General features: G+C 39.0%; 1 protein-coding gene across 1 annotated transcript in view; it reads right to left on the reverse strand.

The window, feature by feature from the left end:
• CLVS1 (clavesin 1) overlaps positions 1 to 21,190 on the reverse strand; it is a gene marked incomplete at its 5' end in the record, with an annotated part of 101,210 nt that extends 80,020 nt beyond the window's left edge. Inside the window, one exon of the mRNA XM_081996945.1 lies at positions 20,802 to 21,190. Within this exon, the coding sequence (XP_081853071.1) occupies positions 20,802 to 21,190 (389 nt within the window). The remainder of the gene's footprint in view (positions 1 to 20,801) is intronic.
• Positions 21,191 to 21,309: the final 119 nt, after the last annotated feature.

Genomic DNA, 21,309 nt, shown 5'->3' on the forward strand with positions numbered 1-21,309 from the left:
TCTGTCTGAGATCTGAATAGCGCATATGTGCACAGAAATTAGCAAGGCTTGTCTACGATCCACAGAGAAAATGGGTTGCATTCACAGCAAAGGTTCACAACACGTATTTTGACCAGCCATGGCTAACTTTCTTCATAGAACTATTCAAAGCCATTGAAACGCATTAGCTGCAAAAAATATGAATAATTCACCAGCATACAAACTGGAGAAATTCTTAAACAACCATCTGAGATTTTTTCTTATTTTGTGGGGTACCAACTGTTTCTTTGCCATGCCGAAGTTGTTACAGATTTTTTTTATTTCTCTGTAGGACCAGAATATATGCAGATAAAACTCCTACTAATAAAACACAGGCTGCATCAAGTTAATGTCATAGCTCCAAATTATTCTTCTGTCATATCCAGTGTAGCTATCTTAGGCTGTTCCAGTATGTCAGCTTCAGACAGGCATTTTGTAATGAAAAGATAGCAAGTTTTTCCCCACAGCATCTGTGTGAGTCTATAAATAAAATTCCAAACTAACTTCACAGCCAGGATAACAGACTGGATAGATAAGTGTACTGATTTTTTTCTTTGGAAATGGTTAGTCCAACAGTTCACTGGATACAAAAAATAGAGTAGACTAAGCTGAGACCTGAACTGCATTTAATAGTCAGAAATCCATTGCTTAGCTTATAACTGAATGGAGGCCAGTCACCCACAGATATCTGGCTGGCTTTGAATTCCTGCTTGGAGTGAGCTGGAAGCCTCTGCCATTGTCAGCGAAGGGGAAATGTACCAGCCTGCAGAAAAAAACTACATCGGTTTATTCTTTTATCATGCTAATATTGCCTCTCAGTGGCTTTCTTAAAGATATAAAAATATTCCCCATGTTATGTTTCTGCTTGAGGTTCTTCTATATACACGTATTATGAGGTTTTCTGCTGTCACTTTCCACTTCAGTTGAACTCCATAGCAACCAACAGCCCCTGAATTACACGCTCCGCGTTCAAGCCAGTGTTATGAATCTCCTCCTACATACACTCATTCATATTGTGGGCACCCTTATCAAATGAATACTTTGTCCCTGATGTTAATGTGACTGTGCAAAGGCCCTTTCTTGTGTGCAATTTGGCTGAAAAACGGGGTTGGGGAGGGAGAATGCAGGTGATGGGGCCCTTTAGACCCCTGATGGGACCAGCTTCCACCAAAGGGATCTACACTGGGGAGTGGGGAGGTGACATCTGCTCTTCCCTTTGCCTCAGCCCTGGGACTTGTTACACCATCTAGCAGGGAATCAGCCCAAGATAAAACATAAAATTGTTACACTCCTGAGAGCTCAAAAAATCCGTACCTGAGCTCTCCAGAATCTTGATCCCAAATGGAGCAGGCAACTGGCTGCAACCCATCACAGCACAAGCTTGGTGACTGCTCATAAGGAGTCCACTTGGGTGCAGTAGGGCAGCCCCGCCGTAGGGCTAATGGCTTAGCTGGGCTCCAGGCAGAGCACTCAGCACCGTGCAGGATGAAGCCTCTCAGGAGCAGTGTGCAGCTCTGCTTTGCAGCCTGCTGCTGAAAGGAAAGTTCAGAATTGAATCCCAGGTGCAATAGGACTGTTCCTCTGGCTGTGGATTGGTTTTATTCCTTCAGGAGGCAGTATTTCTGAGCTACGCGCTGGTGATTTTCTTGTCTTTTTAGTACCCAGAGCAACGTCATGCTTGCACACTGCAAATTTCTCTGTTCAGAAGGAATAATTGACAATCACAGGCAGTGTATTATGATACTGTGGAAATTATTTAAAGTCCTACGCTACAACCCCTAAATGCCATCAATAAATCAATACTACAAGAGCCACTGGAGTAATCTGCCTGGACAGTCCCAAATGCAATGTCCCTTGTGAGGAGCACTGGGAAGACAGGCATTCCAGCATGAGCACAGTCAGGGAGTCCATAGCGGCTTCAGGTTAGTGGTCTCCACTGTTAAAAATTCAGGAGATGACTTACGGGAATAGATTGATGGTCGCAGCTCAGGATACTGTTTCAGAGGTAGTTTATAATCTCCTATCGTGATCTTACCGATGTTGTGATACTGTTCGCTCAAAGCAGAGCTGTAGTAGTAATGAACAAAACGAATGCTGGCACATGAACGGCTTATGGTTAGCAGAATTAGGATGGATGATGTCTGTTGTTTTATTTTATTCTGTGTGATTGCATAGCCTTTTCTTATTCCTTCTTGGCGCTGCAATCCATCCTTGCACCACACTAAGCTATTTGCTCAATTTCTTGCATCATTGCGTTCCACAAGTTAATTTTTCATTACAGAAAGGGAAAGGATTTTCTTTTGAATGTTATGAAGCTACTGTTTAATCACAGAAAGCAATTATACAGCTCTTTTGTTCTGCTGTTAGAAGAAGGTACAAAAGGCATTACCGATTCAGTCTCCTTGCTATCACGTTTTCTCTGTATGATTCCATTATAGCTCCTCTAGCTGTATCTCTACTGCATCTTCAACATCTTTCCATTTGAAATAGCCCTGGACTTTTTGCTCCCTTCTAGTGCAATTACCTCACTTGTTCATAACACTAATGAATTCCTTTCATTGCTCTTTTCTTTGGACAGCTGTATTTTTTACATACCCTTTTTTTTGAGATAATACAATGTACAGTGAATTCAGTATTCAAGGTGAGTTTGGATTATCAGCATACATAAAAGAATATGTTATCTTTTCCCATTTATTCTCTGTCTCACTCTTAACGCAGCCTAACATCTAATTAACTTTTCTGACCACCACTGCACAATAAGTACATTTCTTAATTGTGCTGTCCATAATGACCTGATGTTTTTCTTAAAAGGTTAAAAGTAATTGGAAACCTAGAAGAAACTGCATAGAGTTAAGAGAGGATAAAGCATCTGCATGCAAGATGTGGCCACATATTAAAATCCAACACGTCCTTGCACCGCACTTAGACTTCTTTGCATAACGAATGCTGCTTTTCTAGGTCATTCTAGAGTTTTCCACAATTGCTAACCTTCACTAACCTACACAAGTTTCCATTTACTTTTTGTCACATTACCACTTACCTCACCTATGTCTGCCAAAACAATACTACCACTGGGCATTATAACATAATTTTGCCACTTAAAAATCCTACTCTTTGTCTGAAGTATCAGGGCCACTTTTATGCAAAGGCAAGAATTCACCTGTATATTTAATAACTTTTCTGAAAAGACTTTAATACAAACTTCACAGGAAGATTTTTGATTAGCTAACTAAATGGTATACTTACATATTTTACCTGAGATAATTCTAACATAATTACCTAATTGCCCCTTTGCTTGCAACTCCACATAAAGATTTATAAAGTAGTTTTGGTATCACCAGATGGTATAATGGAGTAACAGAGAGACCATGTTTTATTCCTCCTTTTAGGAGAAATGAAAGAGGAAAGGAGAGCAGGTATGCGCAGTGAGCAGCAACGCCACCAATGAAAACAAAGAAATAATTAAAAAAAAAAAATCAGAAACGTCAGTCTTACAACCCCTCTCCAGTAAAAATGGCAAAAAAAAAAAGTGGTTCCTATGGCTGTCTGCTGGTGAACACATTAGGGTTTTTCTAGAACAGCGAGAACAGACTGATGAAGCCGTGTGGGATGTCATCACCAAAGGCAAATAATCAAAGCTGAATCTTTTCAGAGATATTGGGTAGGAGGTTATCAAAACATGAGCAGAAGAAGTGGCAAAAAAAGAAATGCAAGTACATCTTAGTACATCTTAGTACACAACTAAAATGGCTGTTAAATTAACATACCTGTGCTTATTCCGGTACTTAAATTTGGGCAGTGAAACTGGCAGATGTTAAAAAGATGTACAGAAATGATGTCAATCACAAAAAGGGTTTATAAATTATTTCAGTTGGAGTCCTTCAGGGCCAATAAAAGACAAACACGAAAACACTCTAATAATTTATTATAAGCAAATGAAAAGATGTGTCAAGCATTATATATCAACGAGGTTTCCCCCTGGAACAATAGGCAACTTTGATATAGCTGACAAGATGGAGGAACTTGATATTATTGATGTAGAAATGATCATTGGGGAACTCAAAACAGATGCTATAAAGATACATAAAACAGAGCCTAGGAAAAATTAACTGCAGATCTCTTCAGAAACAATGACCAAGAAAATTTGCTATAGTGATTCAGCTGAGCAGGGGAGAAGGACCAGAAAAAAATAAATCTGTGTAGATTTATGAAATAGATGAGCCTGTTAAAAGTGTATGGGATCATGATGCTGCCAGCCACAGAAACTGCTTTGCAGAGTTACACTGAAAAGGATAAGCAGTGCCATGAAGGTCAAGAAAAATGAGCAGTTCTCATCCTAGCCACTTTTGGTCCACAAGTGGACCATCTTTTATGCAACACTGCTGAAGAAAGTGAAGGAGTTAATAGCAACAACCATTCCCCTTAAGAGAGCAGACTTTTCTTTTTTCCCCCCCAAAATCCACTGAATTGTAAATAAGAGGTATCTGTAGAAGACTCCAGACTTTACAGAATCCTTACTGAGAAAAAACATGATGCCCTCTAACCAACAATGAGGAGTCTGGTCAAATGTTACCAATGGAATTAGAAAAAGATATGTCTTCTTACTCATGTTTTCCAGGTTTGCCTCAGACTTCATTGGGTATCAGACCCCCCATGTGGAAAGCAGCTGACAAGAAGTTGCTTTGGGAGATCTGGATTCCATGGACACATGACTCCCCAATATGTCAATCAACAAAAGATTGATAACCAAATTAGTTTTATAACTACCAAAACAAAAAACAAACAAAAAAACAAACAAACAACAACAAAAAAAAACAAAACCAGAAAAAAGTTATGAAAGATACCATCGGTCTGAATCATGCCACATTGTAGGAGAAACCTTAGGAACTGGTGTTGAATGTAATTCTATAGGCAATATGAACGACAGCTGCTTCTGTAATGACTGCAGTTGAGTGAGGCGATTGCTCCTCTTGAAGGGGAATTACTGAGTACAGAAATCAAGTATCATCAGCTCTATACCACGTATCATTGCCAGCCTTTCACCAGGTGTATTTTTGTACGGATGACAGTAATGGAGCAAAAGAGGTCTGCCTAAAGGAAGAGAAATATCTTTTTTTCTGTGGATTTTACTGCCACTTATGCAGATTAAGTCGGGTAAGAGGAACAAAAAATGTTCAGATCCAGAGACAGGTACAACAACCTGATGCTTTGCAAGTGAGGAAGTGAGCTTTCCTGGGACACACACACGGGGGGGGAGGGTTGACAAAATAGTCCTTTGGAAGGGTTGGTTTGGGGGTTTTTGGCCTTGAAGTTGTAAAATATGGTTTTCTGAGAGAATTGCAAGACAAAGGGAAAAAAGGTGAGCCTAGAAGGACTCCCTGCCATACAAAAAGCCAAGTGGAAATTTTTCCAAAGCAGCAGCTTGAACAAATTAATGGGAGTGGCCCAGCTAATTTAGAAATATAACAGTGTTTAGACTGGTTGTCTCAAAACAGATGAAGTAATTATGGAAGAAAAATATTAAAATGCAGGTTGCAAATTGAAAATAAAAAACTGACAGGGTTACGGTTGTTCTCAAAATGTCTCCTGTGCAGGATTGGTGAACAAAATAGGCTATAATCTATTTTTAAGTGTGATTTCATATACCATAATCACAAAGGGAAAAATTAAACATATTTTAAAACTCTAAGACCAGTATTTCATAATTTTTGAGTACTTCACTTTCTGTGAATGTAGTGGGTTGGTACATAGTTTCCCTATTTTAAAAAATAGAAAAGAATGGGCAATCTACCTGAAGCATTTAATCAATGCTTTACTTGTATTTCATTATCAGGATTTGAAAGCTTAAACCTTAAATTTCTGCAGTATACTCTGCCTTTTAACCAAGATTACTAATTCCATGATATAGCAGCATGAAGGCTTTTTCCTGGATGGGACAGGATGGATGTGTCACATATTGATAACAATGGTGTGTAGTAACAGTTTGAGATCCCAAAGAAGGCAGAAATAGGATTTTGGAGCCTTGTATTGAATACATGATAATGGTGAAAGGAAGACCAGCCTGTTATCCTCTATTATCTTGAAGCCAGTACAATATTTTGGTACATGCCAGTTCCCAGTACAGTACAGATTAGTGTTGCAGGTGCAGCGTGGTCCTTGCCTTGCAATAGTAATGTCAGATTATTATTTGGCAAACTATCTAATTTTCTCAGGAATTGCCAGTGAAAAACAATTTAAATGGTTTATAAGCTATTAAAATTCAGTTAATTTGAAAGTAGAATTCCATATGTGTTGCAATGTTAGGAATTCTGAAAGAAAAGTTTCCTTAACTTCTTATTACACAATTTATCAGCAACCCCCTAAATCACTCTAACCTCTGTAATGCAGAGTATATTTATATGTCTGAATGTTTAGTCTCTGCCTTCTAGCAACCACTGTTTCAAGGTTTGCTGTTTCTGGAGGAAAGGCCTGTGTTTTCGGTTTCTTAAACAACTGGAAACTGCACATTGATGAGGTAATGTTTTATACTCATCTATTTCTGTTTGTGTTGCTTTTTATTGTGAAGATAATATAATTAATTAAATTTTTTTCACACCTCTAATAAGAATTCTCACATAGTCAATACAGAGAATTACTGAAGAAATATGGTTAATTGAAGTCACTACTCTACACTATTCATTCCATTAAAAATAATTGCTCATGGAGAAACATATGTAACAATTAATTACAGAAAACAGTAGACAGCCAAAATTTTTGTGCTTTTGAAATCAATGCACAATGACGTCCTGCCAAACCTCACACTGGTAGTTGTAGGATGCAGCTCTGGAATCAGTTAACTGGAACAACCAGGATCTTTACTCTAAACATAAGCAGAAGTGATCACTTCAAGGAAGGTACAAACAGCAGAAAGGCCCTGTTTTGTCAAAAGTCAGCAAAAACAAGGCAGAAAAAGGATCAGAAGACATTGCCACAGCAAGTTTAGTTAGATGGTCTTGAGAAAAATCCCAGAAGTAAAACTTCAGTATTAGAGGTAAATGTGGAAGTCTTGAACAAATAAATCATCCCTTGTTCTCTACTTCCTCTTGTTTTCTGGAAAACAGTTGCATACAGTCATTGGAACAAGCTTGTTTATAAAGAAACACCTGATTTTTTCATCTATTCCTTCCTATAAAAAAAGCTTTATGAAAACAGAAAATCACAATTTTCCTGAGATCTAACTGGTTCAATGTTCAGAAAGTAAGGTATTCTCATTTTTTCCATGCTGTTTGGATTTTTTAACAGATTTATTCCCCTTGTGCTTAGGGACATGATTTAGTGGTGAGCTTGGCAGTGTTAGGCTAATAGTTGGACTGAATGCTCTTGAAGGTCTTTTCCAACCTAAATGATTCCAGTAGCAAAAATGTAGCAAAGCCTACTTTTAAGGAGGTGGCATTGGAGATGCTTGCACCATAGCAGGGAAGATATGGCCTTTGGAAGATTTAGTATGTAAGAGCTGCACTTTGGTATCATGGGGTGGTTTGTTAAAAGTGCAAGGTTTGTTAATACTACATCGGGTGTCCTTTTTTGTCTGTTATTGCCTCACAGTTTACAGTGTATTTAAAGGAAAATCAGGCAGGGAAAGTTCATTCCTATATATCTAAGCACAGTCTTATGACACTTTTGTTATAACAGCAAAATTCATTTGCTTAAAAGCAATTGTAGTACATACTTCTCTTTATTAGAGCCAATGCTTTGACTTCACAAAAATGTTACTAAAAAGGCCTTATGGCAATATCAGAGAAAAACTACAAGTGATCAAGTCCTTGCAAAATGAATCCCAATATGTTGCAGTTAGTTTCACTTCACAAAAATACATAAAAACCAGAGTGCTTCCAGCATCTCTGTGTGGTTTTTTACCCTGATCTGCCAGAAATCTTCATGTTTCCATTCCCTTGCATTCAGTTGACCTAGCTTTGGTTAATATTTTGCAATTTTAGCATTAATCAACAGTGCTTAACAGTCAAGTAAATGCACCGGTTTCATTTCTGCACAACAAATATATTAAGCCATAAGGTACTTAAGCAAAAGTCTAATGTAAAGAATATGAATAGTCTCATTGCTGCGTTTTGTATCCGTAGTTGAATTTGTTGGGGTTGCTTGCATGCATGCAAGTATATGCATTGCTGAATCAGATGTTGTGAAAAAAACTTTTCTTTGTTTTCCTGGTTTTTGGAAATGCATGAACCCTATATGGTTTTGAAAGAATTAGATAAGGAGGTTCCCTGGCTTCAGCCATGCAATCTTCTCATAGTTCCATGAAAGTCAGAAAACAGACTTCTAGTTCACCTGCTCTGACCTAGTCATGTGCACTAGTTTTGTTAAGGGCCCCACAACATGACAGTAGACATGAATTAGGCCATTTTTCATTCCAGAAGTAGGAAACTGCATGACAGAGGAGTACAGCTCTGGTACAGTGGGACCTTGTGTGAGCAGGACATTGATGAACATCTATCTTCCCTCCGCCCGGCCGCAGCATTTCACCGCTGCACTCTGCCACTCTCCTGGTCCCAACCAGAGCCTCTCCTCAGAGGACACAGTTAATCGAGGTGTTGAGCTATAAATCGCACCTGCTTTGTGATGCTGGGCACTTCTTCCAGCATAGCTATTTCCATTTTTTTCTTTTACTTTTTTTTCTGTTATCCTGTGAGTCTCATACTGCAGCAATTCACCACACGCAGAAATTAGTCTTGTCCATGGCACCACCAGCCTTGCAAATTATTGTTTTCTCAACATACCATTAGCTAACAACAATTCTTATCTCTCTGTATATTTCAGGATAATAAAATAACCATTTTTTTAAATTGAATTTGCATTTGTAGGCATTTATAGTTAGCCATAACCTAGGCCAGGCTCAGGTGGCAGCCAAGAGCTTTATTTTCCACCATGCCTTTGGGAAATGTGGAGCTTCTTCAGGGGAGAAAAAAGTAGAGAAAGGCGTTGGTCTTGTCCACTGTGGTATAAGAGCTGGGCCAGAAATGAAGTCTCTCTGTGGGTCAGAGTGGGGGACAGTTCAGGTTTCCTTCTATATTTTTCAGGAAGCAGCATCAAAGAAGACTTTGTCTTCAAGGCAGTGATGTGACAAGTAGGAAACATTGAGTTATTTCTTCCCTGTGTCATCAATTCATTGTCTGACTATGTTCAATCCCTGTAAGACCCTCCATCAGGCCCAGGGCTGCCCTGCTTCTGGCTGGGGTTTGATGAGACAGGCTACCAAACCCTGCCCTGATGTTCCCAGGGATCACTGCCACTCCCAGCTCCCAGGGAACCCCCAGCCCCTGACACACTCTTCTTCATTTAGGGAAGGTATTCAATGCTTCTTTTCTCGTGTCCACTTAGATTGCAAATGTTCTAGGGTAGGGGTTAAGCTTGCTTTATTTTTTCATCCTAGTGTGTTAGGACCCAGATGCATTTAAATTCTGTGGATATAACTGCTGGCATTTTATTACATTTGACAATTGCCTGTAGGTTACCGCCCTGCATTATATGTTAATATAACCTTTGCTATTCACTATCTTTCCCTGACTCTGGTGCAGTTGAATGAGATAGTACAGTAAACTCCTTAAAGTTCAAAACTACTCTACTAAGTGAGTATTTCTGGTTTAGTAGGTCCAGTAGTATTCAAGAAATGCATTTAACATCCTGTAGACTAGACACTCAGCTCTGCCAAAACCATACACCAACGTAGTTCACAGGTAAGATGGCTTTACACTAAGTTTCTTTTGATGTAACGACGTGGCTGCTGATTAGCAAGGCCAACAAGAGCTCTGAAGGCCTTCCGTGTGTTGTTCTCCTTGACAGCAGCCAAGAGGACAAGCCATGTGGCTCCTATGTTGACTGGAACATTCCCTCTGTGAACACACAGCCAACACTACGGCTGCACTGCAATGTTTCGTGTAACAGCCAGACTCCATACTTCAGAAACTCCCTCCCAACTGGAAAAACCCAGTATCTCTGAAAGTAAGAGGGAGACGGGAACGCACCATTCTCACTCACTGCATCTGCATACTCCTCCTGACAGAATACTTGCTCACCAATATTTTCCTTAATTCTTAGAACTTCTTGTGTTGGGGTCATGTCAGAAAGCCCCTTTTGGAGGACTATTTCCAGATGGGCTACCTACCTAAAGATTCTGCAGTTTTTCATATCATAGGTAGATAGCAGCCTTTACACAAAGTTAGAATACCTGCATTATTTAGTGATTTCAAACAGGTTCTAATCCTGTAAGAAGGCTGCAATAGACCCTGGAGACAGCTGGAGTTTTGTGACCATTATGCACCTTAGCACACAGTAAGCAGGAGACACAGCTCCAGCATAGGAAACAATTACACTGGAACACCACAAAATATCAGAATGGCCCATTTTCAAATATAATTGAGACATAAAACACCCAACATGTATTCAGAATTCCCAGACAAGAAAGTTGTTTTTACACAACATAGCTTATATACAAGATAGACTGTTGTACTTCTAGACACTAGAGCTTACTGATATAATGTTCTTAAATTGCAAGACAGATTAAAGTACCGTCTGAGTTTATCCTTTTCAGAGGCTTTTGACAAAGCTAAATTAATCCTAGAAATAGGAGATAGGAAGTGACTTGGCAGCATCTCATACATCTCCTATACTGCATCATCATAAGTACTCCTAATTTGTCTCTGACTTCTTCAGTAAAAAATCCAGTTATGAGGAGTCCACAGAGTGCCTCAGTTACCTGTTCAGGTCCTGAACCAGCTTAATCATTGCAAAGCGTTTTCTAATTTTCAGAAATCTAATTCTTCCCAAGATTACTTAATTTGCTTTTATTCTGTATTCCCACCTCCAAGGAAATGGGGAATGTATAACAACGACCTTTTATTAAGATAAACATATATAGAAGAAGATTCCTACCCCATCTCTTATTGTCCTCAACTTTCATTACATTGTCATATTTTCTACTCCTTGTTTTAGTGTTCTTTTCTTGACTTAGCTCAGATTTGCCTCTCGTGCTAGGACTTAGGTTACAGGTCAGCTGAGGTGAGTAAAGGTGAATAACTGCTGGTGTCCAGCAGACAATATTCCTGTATACAGCTCAGAGGCACTGGTTCCTCAATGGCATCCCCTTACTGTATCATTCCATTTGTAGTCCATCCTTTACTCCCAAATCTTTTTGTGTCCAGTCAGTATTTCCTCCATTAATTAACCATTAATATCTTCTTTAACAAACCAAGAGGTGAGAAAATCTCAGTAGAGACGAACATGTCAGCCAGGACTAAACCCGTAATGGCAGATATGGTGCCTCAGAAGGCTCCTTGGCTTTTAACATGGAGTCTACATCTGATATGCCTCTTTTTGAAGTAAACCCCCAAATCATCATGAATTACTTTGAAATGAATCATATAAAATGTTGTCTGAAAGAAAGTGAATGTACAAGTACTTGTGTATACATTTTAGCAGGGAATAATAAGATGCTGGAAAAAGGAAAGGCATTCATTGGCGGCTACAGCATACACAAACTGCCATTTTCCCCAGACTTGCAAAGCTCTTTTATTCAAACAGAATTGAAGGCTTTATCAGAGTGAAACTGAATTGAAATTGCAGTAGCCAGGTAAAAGTGGCTTACATGTAAATGAGAACCTAAGAAGTGGAAAGATTTCCTACTGTGCCTCGCCGGGTCAGAGTGTATTTCTCCTCCTTTTTTATCACAGTTTTCAAATGAATATTGCAGTGCATTTGGAAGCAGGATTTTTCAGCAGTCTCTTTCTTTTTCAATATAAATCACATTTCTCCTTTTGTACTTACAGAACAGACAGGTAGCATTATCCCTGAGAAAACAAGTCAATGTATTCTTACTCAAAAACCCCACAAAGTGAGAACAGCTTAGAGGATCACAGGTCCAAAATAATAAGAGAGGATGGAGAAGCCTTAGATAAGGTTATGGCATTCTGGTGTGGATTTCCCTGGTCAGAAATACCTATACAAAAGCAATTCTGTGTGCTAAAACATACCCTAGCTCTCCGAAGGGGTACAGGGACCACATATACTCTGTAGATTGATCTATGCATATTTAATATACATGACTGGCATCTCTTGGATTTGCTGTGAAAGGGAGGAAAGAGTGAAAGGTTTAGCACTGGCAAGGGGAGCACATGTTCCTGGTCACATCGTAGCAGTGGCCTTGTGCTTGTTCACTCTTTTTTTCACCTTTATGACTTCAGTCATATCTGAATGTATGGAATTCAGTTCCTGTGCTCACAGGGTGTAAGACCAGAGGAGCTGAAATTATGGCTTTGTGGAAGAGAGCACAGGACTATCTATGGGAAAGAGCAAGGAAGGCATGGGTATGGCTTGTAGCTAGAAGTCAATGAAGAAAACTATATTGGTTTAAAAAGGTTAAAAAAAATTCTTCAGCTTCCTGCTTTATTTGTTCCGACCATCAGCTGTATATCTTATAAAGTACATGAGAGTACATGTCTTGTAAAGCACATATAAGAGTGGTTCTACTGGATCAGACCAAAAGTTCTTCTGGCCCCAAATCCTTGTTGTAACAGTGGCAAGCAGCAGGTCCCTAACGAGAGGTTTGATACACAGCAGGCTGGCAAGGTTAAAATAGAAAACATACTAATTTGCCTCTGAAAAGCAAGTATTTCTTCTTACGTAGGATCTTCAGAAATATGGTAGTCCTTTCACTTGTCACTATTGAATTTCACTTGTCACCTTGAATGGACATCAAGGAGTTATTTTTCATTGCATCTTGAATTCCTATTTTATAAAACCTAATTTATGTTAAATTCAAAGAAAAACATTTCAAATAAATAGGATTATTTAGTATTAATTTTGTCTGTATAAAACAATAGATCAGAATCTTACAGTTTCAATCAAATCCTGTATTTTGGTCTTCTAAAGGTATATTATGGGATATTATATAAATAATTAAATTTTTTTAAAATTAATTTTTATTGATTATATAGCATCATAACATTACTTGGTGCTGTGATTTATACTGCATATATGAAAGATAACTGGCACCGCATGTGTCAATGAATGCACAGACACATGCCATCCACTGTGTGCCTGCAATGGAAAAGTGGAAAAATGATACCATCTTTCTATAAAGAAAAAGAACCAATTAAGATATTTGCATATTACCTTTACCTTAAAAATGAATCTTTGCTGACGCAAATTTACTCAGCATGAGTAGAAAACAGGCAGTTTCAAAAGAAGTAGTTCCAGCAGGAGGCTAACTGGCTGTCTTTGCCCTTTGGCCCTTGCTACAAATGGACCCTCCAGGAAGTTTCCAGAGCTGAGATTATCATGCTCTGGGAGCAAGGGATAGTTGCTTTTTACTGCCCCTGTGGTCTCTGCACTTATTAAAAATAAAACCTGTGAGAGTGCAATCAGAATTTAAGACAAAAACTTGCTTTTCCTCAAGGAGTGATTCCAATTTCTTTCCTTTAGGAATCAAGTCTCCAGTCACAGCATATTAATTATGGTGCTCCACCTGTTTTATTGGGTGACCCATGTCAAAAGAGGCAAAATACCTTGTACAGAAGAGCTTTAACAACTCAATTTTTAGGCTACTTTATTGGAATGTCTTTACTCCTCCATCCTTTCCCTCTGTCTGGTCCGTTAAATTTTTAGGTACCTGTGGTGCTTCTACCACTTCCTTCCTCATATTATCAAGACCATTCCAGATACACATGGTCAGGGCACGCTCATCCATGCAACCACAGGTGCTGATGTCTCCCTCATCCTCCAGCCTCGCCAAGGTAGACAAGCTCCCTGAAGCAGGGTGGCTGTGGTGGCAGGGTAGAATTTATCCCAACGTGCTGTTCTGCTGTTCAGCCATTTCATGAAGCTCAGCACCCTCCACACCATGCACACCTTGACCGAGTTCATGCTGTCCCCCGTAACTGCTCTGAGATCATCCAGCCTGCTAACGGCAGCAGTTCCCAAGCATCCCTCATGCTGCTTTGAGTGTGCTGGAAGTGGAGGATGCTCAGCACCTACAGGGTGCGGTGAAAAAAGCAACCATGTTTATGTAAAGTGCGATTGTTACAGAGGCTTAGAGTTCAGAGGAGAGAGTATAAAATATATCATGGCCCGGGGAAATAATATAACAAGAAATTACTAGAATCTTAAAATTTCGAATGTGTTTAAGGATTCCAGCTCAATATCTCCACTCTTTTGTGACACTTCTGTTGCATGTAGCCTATCAAACAGTCAGAGGATTACGGTTTTTTCCTCCCCTGACTCTTTGCAGTCTGTTCCTGCTGCAATGCATGAATTTGCCTTAGCTCCTTTTAATTATGTTGGCAAGTTAGAAACTGATCAGAATATCAGATATTTAGAAAATTTGATTTAAGAAAAGCTCCAACAAAAAAATATTCTAATCTTTTCCTATCAAACCCCACCTCAGAAAACTCCTATTTGTAAGAGCATTCATTCATGGCTACCAGCTATTCCCAAGGGCCAAAGGGACAAAGAGCCAAGCGGGACGTCGTATTGTTTGGCTTTGTACGATTCTGTTGATATAGCTCAGTTATAATGTTCTTTTGCAGAACCCAGCTGCGAGGATGACATACACGGCCCATGTAGGAGTATGGGTCATTTTCTAGGGACAGGGGACAAGCGTTATCACAACTGTACGCAGTCTCTCTTTTTTGCTACCCAGATATAAACCCTCACACAAAATCTCTGTCTTTTGAGACAGTCTGGAAGGGAGGAGGGGTGTGTGCATGTGCCTGTATGTGTTTGTTGTGTATGTGTGTTTGCATGTATGTCTTTTTCTTATTTCTACTGTCCTTCTCTCTGTTTTATAAAGCTTGAGGGTTGGATTTGGTTTCTTTTCTCCATAGGAGGGACGTGGCACAGAGCCACTTTCCAGTTTACCCTTCCTTTCCCTTTGTTATCCCGCAGGCCAGCTCCAGCAATCATGTGCCTCACCCTCTGGCACTGTCCTTCACAGCTCTTCAGTCAGCCTCCACCTGACACCATCCACTCACCTTCTCTTCCCTCTCAATATGTTTTTGATTGCCCTACATCTCCTCCATTGATTTTTTTTTCCTTGCAGTCAGGCTTGTCTTGTTCTTCAACATATGCTTCATAACTTTCCCAGCTGTTGTTTTTCTTTCTCTTTTTCAGACATTTTCTCTTTCTTCTTTGATTCCCTTCTCAGCCTTATCCAGGAGTGTCATTTGTGTATGTCATCCTTCTGTCATTCATATGGACTGCAACTGCCTTCCCAAATGCAGCTTCCATAATAAATGGTACTAACTGAATTAAGTTGCTGCCTCCAAGCGAATTAAAACATTTCAAGACAGAGCTCATTTTTGTTGCTCCTCAAAATGAGTATTCTGCCTATGCTACACTTCATTCCCCTGATACCATTCCAGACTAGCTCGGTAATGTAATAACACAATATGTATTATTTTTAATACAGTGTTCTTCTAGGCTATTTATTGGTCAATGCAACACTTGAACCACAACCTCACTGCATTACTGTAAGCATCTCCCAACACAAAAGCACTACCTCCTAAGCAAACCCAAAGACGAGCTGTGTAAAAATCATTCCGGCATTAGGGCTGGCTGTATTTCAGCTGTAATCTCTCATAATAAACAGCTATGAGGCTGAGTTATTGCCACAGTTTGCCGTGACTATAAATCAGTCTCAACAGATGTTTATTCCTTCATATTCTATTAAGCATCTGAGATTACCCTCGCAATATATTGGAATAATCAGCATTTGTGACATATTCATTTATACCAACAGGATCTGCTGATCGTAATTTCCTTGTAATTACACCACTAGGAGCATTCTCATCAAGGACATAATATTTTCTATCACGATATTTTAAAATACTTAATGCTGTCAATTTACCATTATGACCGAGTATTTCCCTGCCCTTTAGCTTATCTCAATACACTTTCCTACAGAATGGTAAATATCTGACATTTGAAGATCTTTGGTTAATAAAAGAGAGTTTATCGCTAGCAGCTGACTTGGGAATGTATGTTGTCGACAATGCAGCAGTTTTTTCCATCTGACTGACTTACAGAATTTTTGGAGTTACATGACAGCTTCTAAGACACAACAGTCCAGAGGTGAAGACAGAAATTATTTACTATTTTGCTGCAAAGGACAATGGGCAACCTTCTGTCTCCCTACTCCAAGACCCTGTTCGCAGGATCAGTACGCAACCCACGTGTCATGGTTGGAGATAGCCTTTCTGCTGGCTCTCTACACAGAAATAAATTTTAGTCCAGCTGAACAACCTTGAAGGAAATATCTTTACTTGGAAGATTAATGAACACTTTCTGCTGAATTACTTGTTCACCCAAACTCCCCCATCTCCCAGGTGTACAAGCAGGAGATATTAGAAGGCAGTAGCAGACCTAGGAACAGCTGTGGCAGTTAGTGAAGGCTTTCCTCAATCCAACAACCCAAAAGGCACTCTTATCTGACTTCTTTAAAAGCCTCAGTTTCACTAGAGGTGTAGCAGAGGAATGAGGGCTTAGATTTAGTGAGACTGATGAAATGAGGAAGTGTAAGAAAGTGTATTCGTAATCCAGAACATGGCACATTTGTGTTTATGTGAAATCATGGTTCAGGTCTCATCAAAATTGTACATTTGTATGTATGCATGTATTTGTTTTACAAACAGGGATTTTTTATGATGCAAATTATTTCATCAAAAAGATTCCTGACAAGATCAGTCTGACATCTTTACTGTCTTTATTACTCCATGATTTCCATTTAAAAATAAGGTGCTCTGTAACCAGTGGTATAGGTGAAGCTTTTGTGGGTTTGGGGTGAGTTCACGCCTTGTAGTTAGATTATTTTGCACCTCTGAGGACTGAGCTCTGAGCAAAGTGAACGATGGCCCTTCTCTGCGTGGTTTCTCTAGTGTACAGTAATATAGCTCAACATTTTTCTTCTCCCTTAGTGTGGAACTAATCTGATCTCTTTCTTTTCTATCCATCTGCTCATTTTCATTTATTCAATACCTCTGAAATTTTCTGTTCTGTATCATATGTGATTAACATTAACTAACAGATCCAAAATATACTGTATTTCTCTCAGATCTAGAGAGAAAGTGATGACATCATCTCTAAGAAACCTCTCTAACAAATAGAGCAAAATCAAACCAATGCAGCACATGCTAAATGAATTAAAACCTGGCACCACGATAGATCTCAGCTAGTGAGGTGGAGACAAGAATTATCATTCTTTGTATTTTTTTCATAGTCATCAAGGAGATTTTGGGCAAAAAAAAAATCACCATCTTTTTCAATGATGTGGAAGGAGAAATAAAATTTTTGCCAGTGAACTTTGCAGATGCCACAAAACCCATGCAATGATAGTGGATGAGAAGGACAGTTTTAGCTCTGGAGTAGGGCGTCAATCACATGCTAGACTGTGCCCACATTATGGATGAGAATGTATGACACATTTACCAGTGGTATTTGTATTTTAGGAAAGAGTGACTTGGAAGCAGATGCAGATTTGAGCTGAACATGTGCTCAAAATGTGATAGAGTAGCTAAGAAAACAGTGGCAATCTTACATCTGAAAGGAGAGCGCTACTGAGCAGAAGGTATGGTGTTACCACATGATGGTTTATTAGTGAAATTTTGTATTCAGTTCATCCATCTGCACAGTAGCAACAACACTACAATGGTAAGAAAGGTCCAGAAAAGAATGATGAAGAGTATTAGCAACCTGGAAAACCTTCCTAATTCTGGGAGTAAAGTTCAATCTAAGATTTGGCAACATAAATATATTGCAAGATATTAAGCTAGTGCAGTACTTTGCAGAACATTATCTTCGCTGTGCTGGCTGCCCACAAGTAAGTTCTTACCTTGTGGACAGCACAAGGTTGTTTTGCCCTCAAGAAAAAGGGGGTTACCTGTTTTACCTTCACCATGGTTAAAAGGGAATACAAGAACCATTGCTGTAGAGTAGCTGATGTACTATCTTCTTGCTGCCTGACAGTAACCTACCCTACAGTACTGCATCCCCAGTGAATTCAAAAGTAGGTTAGAAGATGACGTGGTCAGGACACAAAAGTACGAACATGGGAAGCTGTCATACTTTTGTGGTCCCTTTAAACTAACATAATCCGGCAGCTGGAAGCTGAAGCTGGAAACATTGAGACTGGAAGTTAAAACCTAGGTTTCTAGAGATGTTGGAGCTATCAGTTACATTCCTGAAGCTAAAATTACAAATGTTATAAAAGCTCACATAGAAGTTTTATCTTTGATACAGGGAATCCCTTAAAAACGTCTTGAATCTGATTTGTCCAAGCAGTCCATTACACAAATAATGGCATTTCCTTTTTATAATCAATAGATTTGTAAGACCAGAAAGTTATAAGGCTGCTTCTGCCTCCTTGGTATGTGATCCATACAGCCACCATACCCTCAGCAGTATAAATGGTAAGAATGTCTGGACTCAAAATCAGTTTATGGATTATAGCTATGCTGATGTTAAATGAACCTTTATAAATTATTATTTCTTTATTAATTACTCCTTGTCATTATGTTTTAATGATTAAAAAAAGAGAAAATACAGCCAGCTGCAAATGAGATTAAAGTTAGGACTGGCATGTTGAAGGCTGAGCTGTTACTCTTGCATATCAGCATCACAACATCACGTGAATTGATTACATTATATTAGCATTCAGCTGAAATGTTAGCTTGTAAACATCTTGCCGTCACTGAAGACATGTCTATAGAAAGGTTGCCCAAGTTTGTAAGATATACACAATGCTTGTTTGCTTGGATTTTTTTGTGAAATATATATGAATATATATTTCTTCTTGTCAATAACCCGCTTCCCCTCTGCTTAACAGGGAAAAAAGGACGAGGTCATCCCTCTATTTACTTACAGCCTAAATCCTTTCCCAAATTCCTGCAGCACTTGCAGCGCTACAAAAGCCCAGAGAAATTACACTTCTTGTCATTTGAATCCATAGAGGTGTTAGGCTTCAGCGGCTGAAGAGAGGTAAAATTTTTAATTTCATCAAAGAGACTTAGGAAAGTATATCTTATCCCATGGGCCTCAGCCTCTCTTCCTTGAAGACTAAAATTACATTTTCGGAAACAAGGTATCTTGCATGCAGGATCCTTTGGGTTTTGTACACACACATATACACATATACATGGTTGTATATTAAAAGACTTGCAAAAAGTTTGAGGCAAAATCTGACCGGAATGATGTTCTGTCAAAATTTCAGTGCGGGATCCTTAGACTGCTGCACTCTCAGCTTTCCCAGAGCAGGACTTGATGTATGAGGTTAATCGCAAGGATTCATTTTGTTGAGGTATCAGAAACCCAAAGCTGGCTCCATATAATACATAAATCCTTTAATGCAACCAACAGAGCCACAGAGCTTCTGTCCTCTAAAGCTGATATTTTCTATTAATTCAAGATTCTTGTTCATTCATCTTTCTTTCCAGGCCAGTTGCTAAAGAAAGGGGTTTGTGGTTGGAAGAAAGGCAAGCTCACAGTTTAGAAAGGCAGAAGGTAAACTGGTAGCCCCTATGTAGTTAGTAGGACTTTTGTCACTGTCTTCAAGTCTGGTTTTCACCAAACACTTTTGTATATGCAAAGTTACATTTCTGTAACTTTTCCTGTGCATTTATTTACCAGATCTGTAAGGAAAACTAGAAACACTTCTGAACTCTTTTTTCACATGGAGATAAAAGGTTTTCCCAGAAAATGAGAAATTGCAGGCATATGTGTATTGTTCTCTAATAATTTCTATAACATAAATTCAAAGCTCCAATCTATTGATTTCTAAGGATGCAACACGTTCATGGACAACTTTAGACTGTGCCAAGATGAAATCCTACCTGGAACTCATCAGAAGTTATGATACTCAAAATCTAAATCTGAATTTTGTTCTTTAGTCTAATTTTTATCAAAAATCAGCAGAACACATGGCTATCCTACAGCTGATTACATTTCTCCATCTCACTGTGAAGGCAGGGAAAAGGAATGGAATGACTTCTGATGAAGAGGACAATGAGAACATGATATTCCTGGACTAGCCCCTTTTCTCTCTATCACTTCAAATAGGTAGTGAAAGCTGACTAATCACATTAACATTTAAGGGCATCATTTTATAATAGTGGCTGGGAGATATCTTTGTTCATACTATTCTGTAAAAAAATGACCTGAACAGAAAATACGCTTTGCACGTATCTCCCATTTGTCAGACTAACAAACATACACTAACCAGATGATGTAGAAATTACAATGCAGTTTGTGGAAATCTCATAACACAAGTTGTAATTCCTGAAATGGTTAAACCAAAAATAAAAATTATATGTTAAGAAGTCTGGAGACAGAATAAATATGGTCAGTCCCTTCTGCACCATAAGAGCTACGAGAACCTCCATATGTTTTGAGACATTTGCTTTCTGTCAACTTGCTCGGCTAGTCTATGGTATTACTGAAGCAATTATATAATAGGCATTAATGTATTTATAGAAAACAGACACTATCTGGCTAAAAAATGGAAATATTTATGGAAGAAAACATGAGCTATTTATCTGACACACTGGTATACCCTTATCTCTCAATGGTGGTACATCTGAAGAACAAGAGGTGATCAGTTCATATGAAAGTTTTAGTGAAATGGACTCATGGTTACAAAATATTTTACTGAAAATGACCTTGCTGCTTCAAGTATGGTCACAAATATTCCATTACAAGTTGAGTGTGAGTATATATAAAAAGATAAGGACACTATCTACATTTACCTACTCTGATCCCAGTTGGCTGCAAAAAGCAGAAGAATCTTCCTGCCACAGTGGTCACGATTTTCCAGCACTCCCGGGAACCCATCTGTCAGAGCCCGTTTGATTCCTGGATCATCAGCTTTGAAGTTCTTGAACATATCCAGATTTAATTGGCGGTACTGGAAGTACTGAGCCAACAGTCTGAAGGCCTCAGTTTGGTGAAACTTTCTGGCTCGGAGAAATCTCAAGATGAAGGCATCATCTGTACGTAAAAACCCAATGTCAGGTCTCGTGATGATCATGTCCCTGACCTGCTGGATATCCTGATGCAAAATGTCTGGGTTTTCATTCAGTTCCAGGCGGGCTTTCTCTATAGTCTCTGGACTAAGTCCAGCTTGTAAATGGGTCATCTCTGCAAAAACCTCTTTTCTAAATCCTTAACTTCAGATATTTTAGCAGGAGAAGTGCTGATCCCATCCAGCTGCTGGTCTGCTGTGAGCATGAGCCATTCAGAAGCTTTTTGCTATCA

The sequence above is a fragment of the Phaethon aethereus genome (genome assembly GCF_964289735.1).
Source record: "Phaethon aethereus genome assembly, chromosome: 2".
Classification (NCBI taxonomy): domain Eukaryota; kingdom Metazoa; phylum Chordata; class Aves; order Phaethontiformes; family Phaethontidae; genus Phaethon; species Phaethon aethereus.